The following is a 13,493-nucleotide window of genomic DNA, read 5'->3' as shown; positions in this document are numbered from 1 at the left end:
TTAAACAGGTCACAATAAAATCACATCATCATAATATTTGCCCACCTAAGAGATTTGGCAGAAGCCGCCACGGGTACAAAACTATACTGGTAAACTGTTGCCAGTTAATTACTGTAATTTTACATTTTAAATTTGTACCACGTAGGTTAAGTGCATTTGTAATATTGCACTCTGATTGTGATCAACAAAAAAGATGAAATCATTTACTTACCTGATGTCAGGATAATTTTCAATCAAAGGTTGTAAAAAATTGATGATGTCTTTCTCGTTCTCCTGTTCAATGATTTCACTCAGCTGATCTCCTAATGGGTAAAGCCATTCTAAGGTTGACCTCTAAATAGAAAAAATAAATAAATCTTGAAATGCACAAAATATATATGAAACTAAATCTATTTGAGCTAATCCTGAACATTTAGCAAATGGTATATTACCTTTTCACTGAACAATCTCTTAAACTCGTTCCACTGGCCTCTAATCTTTTCGGCAGCGAGATCATTCTTCTTGCCTTTGCATGAGTACTTTTTTTTCAGTAGCTGAGATATGTACTCTTTCACCACATGGTAGTGCAGATCATTGATGAAGGACTGCAAGTTATAAAAAGTGTTTGTAAAACATTATGAGAAATTACTTTACTATAATCTGTGTATTGATCAGACTTACTTGTGCAAGGAGAGGTCTCATGTATCCGCAGTTTCCAGAGTAGCTCTCTATTCTGTTCACTATATCATTAAAACTGCTGTCTGTGTTTAGCCATTCCTTGGTCATTATAATCTCCATGAAGGGCTGAAACAAATCATTGTACATTTATAATGAAACAGTTTTACATTTTGCACTGGAATAGAAGGCTCACTGGCAATAAACATCTATTTTCTGATCATACATAAGGCACACTCAATCATAAGGCACATTATGCGACACTAGTAAGGAACAGGAGTGTCGCCATGGTTTCTCTCTAATTTAGCAGGTCTGGCCGCTGGGTGACAAGACCTGTAAAGCTAAGCTAAGTTAAGTAATAAAACTCTAATAAAAAAAAATAAACATTTTCTTTTAAAGTCAAACGAAGCTGGATGGTAGCGCTGGTCTACACAGATTCCTCTCCTAAAAACTGTTTGAGTAAGTAAAGTGCCTCCGTATATTTACAGTAAGCTTAGATTTCCAGATTTCCACTATAGCTCAGTGCAGCAATATTATCATTAGCAGCTAACCACTAGCGCTAGCTGTGGCCAGCGGCTAATGCCGCCTGGCATCGCTACAGTAAGGAACCTTGAGTGTTCCGGAAAGCCAAGATGATATTAGCTAGCAGTTTGTTTTAACATGGTAAATGCGCAGACTACAGTCCAATATACTCGCATCTGAACGGCAAAAAAGCTAGCGCTTAGTGCAGTTAATGCCAATGCGGCTCCATCTGTGCTAGCCGGGGTTATCAGCAAGCTACAAGCCAATAACACTCACCTCTGAACAGCTAAAGAGCTAGCGCTTATTGCAGTTAGCAGCTAATGCTAATGCTGCTTCAAAACTAATCTAAAACTCCTTTATAACGCTGCATTTCAGTGGAGTGGCTTTACTGCTCCTTAAAATCTGACTGGTAAATCTGTGGTGATTCTTGGGAAAATAAAGGACTTTAAGTGCGCTTTATAGTGCGAAAAATATGGTACAATGAAAATTGATCAATCTGGTCAACACAAAACATTTCAGTCTGATTCTGCATCCAGAGCAGCCTACCTCAGTTTCAACTTTAAACTGTTTCAGCAGAGCTTGTCTCAAATTTAGAAGCAGACCATCCACTTCTTTCTCCAGATCTGCAACCTGATCTGGACAGCTTGGTTTGTAGCTCTCCACATGCTCTCTGGAAGAGAAACAAAGTGGTAAAAGAATTACTGTACTATCATAGTTAATCTAAAACTAGGAAACTTCAAATTTAATCTAAAACTAGAGACTTCAGGGTAAAGAAATGGCAAAATCCCACAGTGAAGACTTACTTGAGTAAGCTGAAGCTGTTTATATATACAGCATGATATTTAGCCCAGAAACACCAGTCCAGTACATCTGAGCCTAACAAAGAGGAGCTCTGCTTTGTGAACTCTTCCTCAAATCTAAAGACAGAGGTACATGAGTAAAAGATAAGATATTTATATTTAATGATTGCAAATGTGGTAGTTTATAGTCAGTTTTTAAGTTGTGTTTTACCTTGCGGGGAAGTGCTTTATAGCCTCCAGGCAGCTGCAAAGGACTCTCTTTTTCAGATCTGCATCAAGCTTTCCAGAATCCTCAGCATGTGATTCTACTGCCTAAATATAAGTACAATAACCTGATTGATCTAATTATCAAAATATATCATAACTATTTTACAAATGCATGTATGCTTTTGCTTTTTATTTGTACTCATTACATTTTTACCCAATTATCTGTATTTTCCACTCCTCACATTTTAAACATAGCCCCATTACTCCTATTTCATTTCTGCTTGTTTACTTTACGTCTTTTATCATTCGAAAAAGCAAACCCTATGCAGAAACTCTTTTGATTGTGGTTGGATGAGAAGTATAAACATATACCATTTGGACACCCTATTGGTTTATATGCAATCTATTGTTACTGCACATCAAATCACACTGCAGCAAGGACACAGCAGACGTATATATTCTAGTATGAAGATGAACCGTGACAGAGACTCCAGAGAACCCGAGCAAAATGTTCCAACTAAGTTTCTTTAACATACTTGTGTTGTAATAAAATAATTAATTTACTGGGCTTATATGCAGCTGAAACCCTATATTTTCCATTTTTTATTTATAATATTACTTTTGACACCTTTAATGACATGTTATGTTACACATGCAGAACACACTACTGACCAAGAACTGAACACATTAGTCTAAATTCCTGCTAATCTTTATCTTCCTTTTCAATTAGCATTGCAATTCTAGGTGCAACTATTTCTTTGACGATGATATGTGATTTTAATGTATATAGCAATAATATACTGCATAAAAAGGCCACAAAATAATAAAATATATTTATATGTTGGAGAGTTCCTCTAGGAAATGTGTTTTACGTACTTTGCAAATCTCCATGAGTATTTCAGAAGTGGGTTCATCCTCTGTCTTGGGTATTGCTTTCTTCTCCCACACCTTCTCCTGCTCATCTCTAATGATTTTCTCCAACAAGTTTTTAAATTCTTCCTGATAAAAGAGTTTACATTATAGATTTCCCAAAAAAGAAATTGAGAAAAGCTATAAAACAAATACTGCTACTTGCTTATAGCCTTACTATAAATGAATTTTCTCACCTGTAGATGATTACAGTATTTGTCCTTAACCCGATTTACAAAGTCATCAGGGAGTGTGAAAGCATTCTGTTTCTTCATCTCTGGCAGCAACGAGGGACTACCAAGGATCTTCTCACTGTAAGGTAAGGTGCATGTTGTGTGATTTTGGTTTTAAATTAATTTCAAAGTTTTTATTTATATATATATATATATATATATATATATATATATATATATATATATATATATATATATATATATATATATATATATATCTTATATAGCTTCTCACCTGTTATATTGGTTGAAGATAAAATCTAGCATGGCATAGTAATCTTTAAGTACTGTGATCTTTCCAAAAATCTCCTTCAGGTGTTCTCCGACAACCTCATGACAAGAAGAAACGTAGGTTTCAAACACATTAAAGCTCACAGGGTAAGAGTTTACAAGCTCTGTCTTCACTTTCTCCAACAGTTCCAAAATCCCTCTGCCCAGGTTATCCAAATCCTCTGCCAACCTGGGAACATTTTCTTCACTTCTGTCCAGGTGGACCCTCTTGACAGTGTCCCTCACACCGTCCTTTACTGCACCCTTCCATGCATCTCTCCATCCTCCTATGCCACCCAGATGTCCTTCTCTTCTTTCCTCCGCCTGGATGATAAGAACCACAACTTCCAGCACATCTCTGGAATGTTTTTCACAGGAGTCTCGGATGATGTCAATCACTCTGGTCCTCAGGGCCTCATAGAGCAAAGACAGGTCTTTCTCTTTATTAGTTAATTCCACTGGAGATGTCGTCTCACCCAGAGCTTCCTTCTCACGCTGAAACTCTGAACGCAGTGATAGCAGCTGTGGATAGGCCTCTTCTAAAGGATGACTTTTTAAAAGTGTATCAATCTGCAAAACTATAACAGAATAAAAATTGTAAAAACTATTTTATCAGATTTAAATAGTTAATCTTGAACATGAGTACAATATTAAGTAATGGTATGCAGAGATGTTCACAAGTCTTTGGTCACGATTCCGAGTCGAGTCTCAAGTCTTTGGTCATGAGTCCGAGTTGAGTCTCAAGTCTCTTCTGGTTGTAATGAGCTGTCTATCGTTGTCTGCTTTTCAGTCTGCTGCACAGCTATATCTAAAAAATCTAAGCATTTACTGATTCATTACTCCTTTAGCTGTTAGTCATAATTAATGTGGTAATATTATAAAAATAAAGTCGTTGTTTTTTGAGGGAATTTCAAACTGCTTGGGCTGCATTTTAAATGTGAAGCATGGAGGGAGAGAATGGAGCATGTTCCGCTCATCATTCATTACAGGGCTGATCACCATCATTATTCTACATTTATAACCTGCTAACCTGCTGATTATTAATGCTATAGTGTTACAGTTAGATAATACGGTGCCACTTTAAAATAAGACTACCTTTATAAAGGTTTTATGAATGGTTAATAAATGTGATTATTAATGGTTATTAATTAGGCTGCAAATACTTTAAAACTTATTAATAAGCAGTTAATAAATAAATACCAGCTTGGATAGAAATGACAACAGTGAGTTAAAAAAATGGCAAAGTAGTGATTCCACACTCATTTCTACTGTCAAACCTCAGATCTTTCTAGATAATAATCTTACTTTGTGTTTTCCATCAATCAGCATTACACTTGTCATATTAATATGTTTGTAAGTATATTTAACTCTTTACTATAAAATAAATGATTCAGTTGAATTAAATGACTAAGCAAACAAGGGATCACTGTTTTAACTGATGTGTTGTAACTGCTTATCAATGGTTTTAAGGCATTCACAACCTAATCAATAATACTTAATAATCTAGTTTATAAACAATTTATAAACTATTTATAAGGGTAGTCTTATTTTAAAGTGGTACCGATAATACAGTGTGCAGATTTTCCTGGAATCCGAGCCTTTGGCTCCCTCCTGCTCAGACATTTTCCACCTGCCTTTAAGTTTGTTTTTTTGCGACCAAAGGAACATAAATACAGTAAATTCTAGTCGTTAATAAAGGAAATAAACCTTTTACTGATGCAGGATGACTGTTTGTTTGTTATAAACTATATCAAGATCAAATGTACTGTGAAGTATACATGATATGCAAGTTATAATTAATGTGAAATTTCTTATTTTCAACAAGAATACAACATAAATTATAATAATTTTATATATATATATATATATATATATATATATATATATATATATATATATATATATATATATATATATATATATATATATAAAATGTATATAATGCAGTGTGAGACAGTTGTCTATGAATGGGTCACTTAGAGCTGCTTTAAATCTGCACCACTATATCAAATTTAAAAAGTGGGCAGTTTATATTATAATTTTTAATCAATTTGATCGTTTATTCCAATACCTAAAAATGTGCTTTACATCTGCCAAATGTGCTCAAAAAAACATCTTTGATCTTTGAAAGGCTATTTTGCCGTTTGCACTTTTTCAGTTGGTGACATCTAGTTTGAAATTCTTACAGACAAATGGTATTACTAAAGGTATGCTGGACAACATAACCGTCATCTGAGAGTCAGACTGAGACTAGTGTACGAGGCACGCATCTGTATAATATGGAAAAAGGCTTGTCCCACATTTCAAAGTTTCCTCAATATTCATACGCCAAAAATAGAAAACATAATGATTGTTCACAAGTCTTAGACTGAGTTGAGTCTGATGTCTTTTGTGCACGAGTCCAAGTCAAGTCTGAGGTCTCTGTGTGTGCGACTTAAAAAAAAAGTCCCAAACTCGAATCCCTATCACTGCCGGTATGTTAAAAAGGTATTTGTATCCATGGATCTATGACACCATATGCTGCACTGATATACAGAACTTATTACATTGAAGGTTAAGTAAAGTGGAGAAATGTAAAGGGTTGTACCTGACAGAGGCTTAGGTGGGATATTATGGATGAAAGAGACCCCACAACCATTACTGTTCCTTCTCTCCTCTGAAGTATCATCCTTTGAGGGTTTTCTCTTTTCACTTTTTTTGTGTTTTGAAGGCTTTCTTGTAATGCCTTCTTCTAATATAGAAAACAACAACAAAATAATTAGTAAGACAAGTTGGGAAATTACACAACCTTTAGAAATTTTAGTAAATTAGTTTTGAATTTCAATTTAAAAACTTAAAAATTATAAAATGTATACTTTCATATAAATGATTCCTGTTAAAACCAGACACAATTTTACACTCTTTTAAGGTATGTTAATTGGTTTTTGCAATATTTTATCATAATATGTTAAATACATAATATGTTAATGCACCATGTCTGGAAGTGAACATGCACAAAATCCCTCCTATGTTTTCAGTAGCAATGAGATATATTGACTATGAGAACTACAGAATAAGAAACATATCTTTTTCATACTTAAATCAAATTATCCAGTCATGTTTTAGGGTTAAAAATTCAGACCATTCAGTGATTCTGTCTCTGCAAAGTCTAAATTAGACATTGTCCCACCCACGAGGACAGTTATCCAAAGAAGTCCATCTGATTTTATGCATTTTCAGACCACTAAACTAACAAGTGTGCATTAATCTTAGTGACAAAGTGGTTTTTACAAGTTCAAACCCAATAAATGTCACTGGATAATTTGATTGTACGACAATGTTGCCAATCATATGCCATGACTATTATATACAATCCTATTAAAATAATAGTACACACCATTTTAAATAATTTGTAGAAATAATACAACAATTTTCTTGTGTGGAAATAGAAAACTCCCACATTTATTAAAAATTAAAATGACAAAATAGGTGCAAGAAATCAACAGCAAATGATTAGAAAATTCTTAGAGATTATTTTGGAGGAGGCACACTTGACTGTGTCTCACATATTTCATTACTCTTAAAGACACATAGTAAAATATGACATTTAATTGGATATGATTATTTATCAGTGTAAATGAAAAGAACTAAACAAGAGATAGAATTTTACTTGGTGTGTCAGGAAGGTCAGGCTTAGTGTCGGATGTAGGACTCTTTTCCTCTGCCTGCACTTCTTTTTTTTCTGTTTTTCTCCCAAACACTCTTTTTGACCAAGTCCGAACAAAATTATGCACGGGGTTTTCTTTGTCTTCTTGGCACTTTCTGTCTGCCATCATTCTGTTATGACTACAGAATATAGTAGATGAGATTCAGCAAATCAATCATTCAATCAATCACTCTATCTATATATCTATCTATCTATCTATCTATCTATCTATCTAATAAAATTATTGATCTAATTAAAATAGTTATTTGTAGTTATACCCATATTAAATGTGTCAGTCATCTTAATAATTTTTTTTTTCTTTTTAAATGCAACAAGGTCTAGGGGTATTTTTGTAAATGTGCTGCAGGACTGATATACCGCAAAAAAAATCATGTCAACAACATCAAATCTTGACATTAGACATCAACTTTCCTTTCCTTTTCTGTTTTTATTTGATTATTTGTATGGTTTCATTTACTGATTTCAACAAGTGTTTTATTTTTGGTCTTTTGTTATCTGGAGCTTTGTTTTTAAAAATGTGTTCTCCTTGAACAGAACTATGGTAATAATTATTTTAAGAGTTTCGCTTTGATAATCCTTTGATGATCAGTAAAAGTGCATTTGTCTGTTAATTCTCTCTCTGAGTACCTTTAAACTCAAAGGCTTTACATTTTACATAACCTACTTTACATTTATCCAGCTGACTTAGTGCCAACTCTAGCGTCAGTATACATGATTGTACAATAAAGTCTATTCAGGAAAGTAAACATTCATGTGTAAAATGTTTAAAAGCATTACATGAGATTATTCTAAATAAAGAAGTATACGATCTCACCTGGACACTCCTTCGGCTGGCAGGTACACTTTGCTTTCATTTTCTCTTGCTTAATAAAACATTTCCTGGTACAAGATCAAACAGAGCCAATCAGTACAGAGAAGAACAAACATCTAGCTTTTTTATTGGAAAACAATAAGGAATGTAATGATTTTTTTATTGCCCTGTTAGAATACACTCTTTGCATATGTAGTACCTGCCATAAAAACCATGTATAGAAGTAAATAGAAATGGACATCATTTTTTACAGTTTAGGCAGCATTATGTGCAAATTAATATTTCTTGTCTATGGGAATCCCCAGAAAGTACACATAAAAGACACACTTTACACAGAGGTTGTTGACAAGAGACAAAAGACACACAAAAGTTAGCGAAAGTGAAAGGAGCTTGTGGACTGAGGGAGTGGAGTATTATTACAGGATTTTACACAAACATTATTTAGGTTAAGTAGCACTTCGCAGTTCTCATCAAGTGTTATCCTGCCTGCTTTACCAGTTACCATTTGGTCGAGTCAGAAGAAACAACAATAAAGATGATTTTCTCCTCATTTTACAGGTCAGTGGAAAATCAAAAACATTTTAAAGGTGTTATTTTAATCTAATGCTGTATAATATTGCTTTAAATCAAAAAATGCTTTGTGAACCTAAATAATCTGCACCATCACTATTGTAGTGTTAAAGAGTATTTAAGGATCTGTTTAAGTTGTCACTACTACTAGTGCATTTAGCCTACTTAAGCTTGAATTGGCCACATGTTTTGCATAGACAGATTTTTTTTCAACAGTAAGCACAATTGAGTTCCCTTTAAAGAATGCTTATCATCATTTACTAGGACCAATAATTATTTCTGGGAATGTAGTGCCTTTGTAGTGAAGATATTACGGCATTATTATGAACAGGTCCAGCAGACACTTTAAAAGTGTAACTTTTGTCAAATCTTTCATATCTATGGAACATACAAACATATGGTGAAATAATGGCGATTTGGAGAGTTTTTGAACTTTCTTGCTATTAATTGAACAAAATATTAGCAATTTTAAGATATTAAGCGTTACAATGCTTTCACAGCTTGGGCTCAACAAAGACTTTTTCCGTATTTTATTTTTCTAAAAAAAAAATAAATAAAGCTTTTTACAGCTAACCAGTCCGTGTAATTAAAAAAAACAAATAATGAGTTTTTACATCCAATTTTCTTTTTTTGCATTTAACCTTAAACAGACAGAAAAAAATAATAATAAACGTTACACTTTATAATACTTTCCATTTTGACCTGATGTCCCAATCACCCTATCTAATAGAACCTTCCGAAGAAGACACTCTATCTTCTATCTCATCTATCTCTATCACACAAATAGGGAAGTTCATTTTTTTTACCACATTTTTTTTAATCACAAAAATAAACCCATACTGACCGTCTTTAACCGAGTCTTCTCCTTTTACAGAGAGTAAGGTCTCAGAGTCAGAACTGAATAACGTCCTTTAATTTAATCCCAGACATTTTTAATAATCCGGAGCAGCGTGTCTCGATCGTAAACGACGCGGTTTATTTTCGGTCTTGATCAGTCCAGAGACCGGACCGGAGTTAACTATTAACTAGCAGTCCGCGCTGTGTCAGTTCAAGGTGATTTTCAGAGGTCAGGTGAAGTCGTAACGCAGGCGCAGGTGCTGGACAGGGGAAAGTGAAAGGAAGTGGAGCAGCCGGAGGTGATTTCAGGTGTTTTCAGGTGTTTGCTTTGCCTGGCGGTCACAGAAAATACGACGCAAGCCGCGGCTCGTGGCGGTAAGTGCACGACAGATTCACAGGCTACCTGTACCTCAGAGAATTTGATTTTAATCGGCGTAGATAAACTAGCTGAAGCGCTGTACTCAGCGGCTTGTTTTACCTCTTATACGGACACTGTCTGACCAACAACAAGTTCAGGGTTACTGTAATTCACGTGGCTAAAAGCTGCAGAGGAGATAAGTAATGTTAATAATTAAATAACTAATGATTAGACGTTATGTTTCAATGTTATGCTTCAGGTATAAACCGACTAGAAACCTAAACTATGGCAGATACAGGCTGGCTGAACCACTGTTAGATAAATATGGCCCTTTTTTAAGGATAAATCTATCTAATAAGTTGTACTCCCCAGCTGGCATTTCAACGTCGAATCAACGTTGATGTTATGTTTGTATAAAAAAGTGAATCAATGTTGATATGGCAACGTTGTTTCAACGTCATATGTTAAACCTTCAATAAACCATAGCTCACATTCGGGATACTCAAAATTGTATGGAAGAGGAAAAAAAAACTGTATGCCATGATGAAAAGATGAACTATTTAATGTTAATTCTTAAATTTAAATTTAGATGTCTGAGAAGTAGAGACTGCACAACTACAAACAAAAAGAAATTACCACAAGTAGATCAAACTAGAAAATCTTATGGTTAACAGAGTGTTAACATTAAACTTACATCACTGTAGTAAAGCCAAGTATAAAGAATGATTCAACATCTGATCTCAAAAACACAACAGTAAACAAATAGAACATTAATATACCCCCAGGTATGGTAAAGAATTGGTACCAAATTAAAAAGCAGTTACTGCAAATGGACGTAAAACCACTTTTTTATCCCTCCATCCAACCGGTTTATGAAACTCTATGGTGATGAAATGTAAAAAGCTCATTCAAACAGCAAAAGGTTGAGGAAATTATGTTGATTCAACGTTAAAATTTCAACGTTTTAACAAGTCTTTAACATTAAATGTTGTTTGAATGCTGTTTTTTCAATGTTGAAACAACAACAGACTCAACATAACATATTTCAACATAAAAAGTCGGTTGTGTGCCAGCTGGGTCCTATGTGATCTATATTTAAAGGAGAAATCTGGTGTGAAATAAACTTATGGTGTGATGAAACACGATAACAAGTACAAACATTTGGTGAATATCACACCTCCATTTACCCCCAGCATTCCGAAATACAGCGCTTTTAGCTGAAGATCCCAACAGGCTTACAAATGCTAGCTATTGGGGCATAGTGTTGCCCATGCAAAGAAATCACTACTTTTACACCATTAACAAGCTCAAAGTAGCTCCACATCGCTCCAAATAAGTAAATCCATGAGTCCATTCGTCAGTAATCCTCATTTTTGTCAAAGTAGTGCTTATGATATTCATTTTAACGCCTTAGGTTTGGCTGGGTTTACAGCTTACTAATGCACATGCGCAGAATCAACAGAGTCTTCTCTGAAGAAAGACATGTGAATCGGCCAATTAGGTGCCGCATTAGGCGGAGACAGAGTTGGGGCGGGGTCTGTAACCCGACACTGTTACTGAGCAGATTTATAGAATAAAGAAACACATTCTTTACTGCAAAATAAGTTATAAAATTTGTAGTTTTTGTTCTTATAAAGCTTCCAGTCATTTGGAGAAAGAAAGGAATATCCCAGGGGCAGATCACTATAATATCTAACCAGTGAAAGAGAGCAGTTTATAATTTTACATAGTGAATATAAACACCTTGTAGCTAAATAAAGAACTGTAAAAACACATAAACACACGTATAAATATTTCATTTTAAGATTAAAAAATAGAAAATCTGAAAAGCTCCTGTATTTTTTTCTTGTTTTTACCATATTTTGAATATAACATGTTCAATTGTATATTTTAGGTGTTTTCAGTTCATTTTGTAATATTAATTGATAAAAAAAATCTCTGAATATTTAAATATTAGTCTAAAAAGCTTTAAAATCCCTTTTAGACATTAAACAACACTGAACTAAATTGGAGACATATCAATCTGCCTAGGTTAGCTAACAAGTTAGCTAAGCTGTGCTACGTTACGTGCTTAACCTGTGTCCATAAATAGAGTTTACCTTTCTGAAAGTCTTGGTGGTGTGAGAAATGCCTCATAATGTTCGCTGTGTTTATGTTCTGCTGATTTTATCACATAGTTTACTCTGAGTTTTGTTCTCCATGGCAGCGCAGCTAAACTTTTCCCAGCAGTATTTACTACGGTTAGCGGGAGACACGCTGTGTAAATCAGCTGTGTAGCCTGGGGTTTGTGTGCGCGCCTCGGGGGAAGCGGTGTTCTGTCGAGTTATGCTACCCATCAATATGTGCTTCTTTACGGCACTGTAAAACTATAAAAATACGGTTTATAGTCACCTATATGAATTAAAAGTAACTATGTAACTTTTACTCAAAGTACATTTTAAATTTAGTCCTTTTTTGTTTTTTTGTTTCTTACTTGAGTAGAATTTTAGCAAAGTAAAGGTAATTTTACTCAATTACAATTTTTCAGTACTTTTTCCACCTCTGTGTATAGTACATTCAGTGTTTTGTCCAATTTTCTGTCCTGTAAAGCTGCTTTGACATCAGTTGCAAAAAAGCGCTACACAAAGAAATTAGATTTTATCTTATTTGATTAATGGCTGCTGTGGCGACACACAAGCTTCAGGCTATGCGTTTTAGGTGCTTTCAACTGAACGGCTGCAGCTTTTAATGTGGAACAGAACACTCAAGAATCAAGCAATTAAGATTTCATTTAATGTGAATTTTATGTTTGTCATATTTGCACAACCTAACCAGAAATGTATATAACCTATTAAGCCCTTCACATTTACTACAGGCTCAGTATAACATACGCACTTTTTAGGGTGAAAATAGCAATAAACTAAAAGCTTCGTACTTTGGTGGCTGCAGTAGTGAGGAATTAGTTGCATATATATGAGTATTTCTACAGTTATCTCAAATAGTTATGCTGTAAATCAATACGTTGATTGACAAAATTTTAAAGTTAAATTATTTTTTGTAAAATATTCATTTCAGGGCAAGAATACTGCTGACAGATTAAAATTTTTGAGTGCTATATGGCTTTTATTCAGTCAGGTAGGGTTTAATTATGTATGTTTTTGTGGAATTGAATAGTGGTATATGCCATATTACCTGGTGTAATGGATTTATCATTTACATACTGCAGTCAATAGCCACAGACTGTCATACTTCATGTGACCTTCGGATTAGTTTAAGAACTGTGCATAGAGATTCATAGAAGGCATTTCCATTGTCTGAGCAGCTGCATCCAAGCCTTATATCCCCAAGTGGTGAAAAGTACACCACCACTGGAATCTAGAGCAGTGGAGACATGTTCTCTGGAGTGACAAATTACACTTCTCTGTCTGGCAGTCAGATGGATGAAATACTTGTCTTACTGTATTGTGTTGAGTGTAAAGTTTGGTGGAGTTCTTGAAAAAGGAACTCTTAATTCTTCAGCATACCAAGAAATATTGGACAATTTTATGCTTACAAGTTTGTGGAAAGAGTTTGGGGGCGGTCCCTTCCTGTTCCAATATGAGTGCTCAACCTAGTAGAACACATTTGTGATGAATTA

General features: G+C 34.4%; 2 protein-coding genes across 4 annotated transcripts in view; one reads left to right on the top strand and one right to left on the bottom strand.

Annotated features, from left to right (window-relative positions):
- Nucleotides 1-13,493, bottom strand: part of LOC103023885 (exocyst complex component 3-like protein 4) — a 71,469-nt gene that overhangs the window by 10,672 nt on the left and 47,304 nt on the right. For 2 of the 3 annotated variants that reach the window (XM_049481460.1, XM_049481461.1), the window contains 12 exons: nt 8,116-8,180; nt 7,245-7,420; nt 6,183-6,326; nt 3,561-4,173; nt 3,290-3,404; nt 3,060-3,182; nt 2,188-2,288; nt 1,980-2,093; nt 1,723-1,846; nt 661-783; nt 432-584; nt 212-333 (listed from right to left, as the gene is read on the bottom strand). In XM_049481460.1, the coding sequence (XP_049337417.1) occupies nt 212-333; nt 432-584; nt 661-783; nt 1,723-1,846; nt 1,980-2,093; nt 2,188-2,288; nt 3,060-3,182; nt 3,290-3,404; nt 3,561-4,173; nt 6,183-6,326; nt 7,245-7,410 (1,898 nt within the window). In that variant the 5' untranslated portion in view covers nt 7,411-7,420; nt 8,116-8,180. Of the gene's footprint in view, nt 1-211; nt 334-431; nt 585-660; nt 784-1,722; nt 1,847-1,979; nt 2,094-2,187; nt 2,289-3,059; nt 3,183-3,289; nt 3,405-3,560; nt 4,174-6,182; nt 6,327-7,244; nt 7,421-8,115; nt 8,181-9,526; nt 9,852-13,493 lie in introns of those variants that run through there. The other variant, XM_022684448.2, reaches the window with a different exon arrangement.
- The window catches only part of LOC103024407 (exocyst complex component 3-like protein 4), a 40,419-nt gene continuing 35,573 nt past the window's right edge, over nt 8,648-13,493 (top strand). The window contains exons 1-2 of the mRNA XM_049481609.1: nt 8,648-8,670; nt 9,760-9,894. Coding sequence (XP_049337566.1) covers nt 8,648-8,670; nt 9,760-9,894 — 158 coding nt within the window. The remainder of the gene's footprint in view (nt 8,671-9,759; nt 9,895-13,493) is intronic.

The sequence above is a fragment of the Astyanax mexicanus genome, chromosome 7 (assembly GCF_023375975.1).
Source record: "Astyanax mexicanus isolate ESR-SI-001 chromosome 7, AstMex3_surface, whole genome shotgun sequence".
NCBI lineage: Eukaryota > Metazoa > Chordata > Actinopteri > Characiformes > Acestrorhamphidae > Astyanax > Astyanax mexicanus.
The sequence above is the reverse complement of the archived record's forward strand: the minus strand, read 5'-3'. Positions and strand labels throughout refer to the sequence as shown.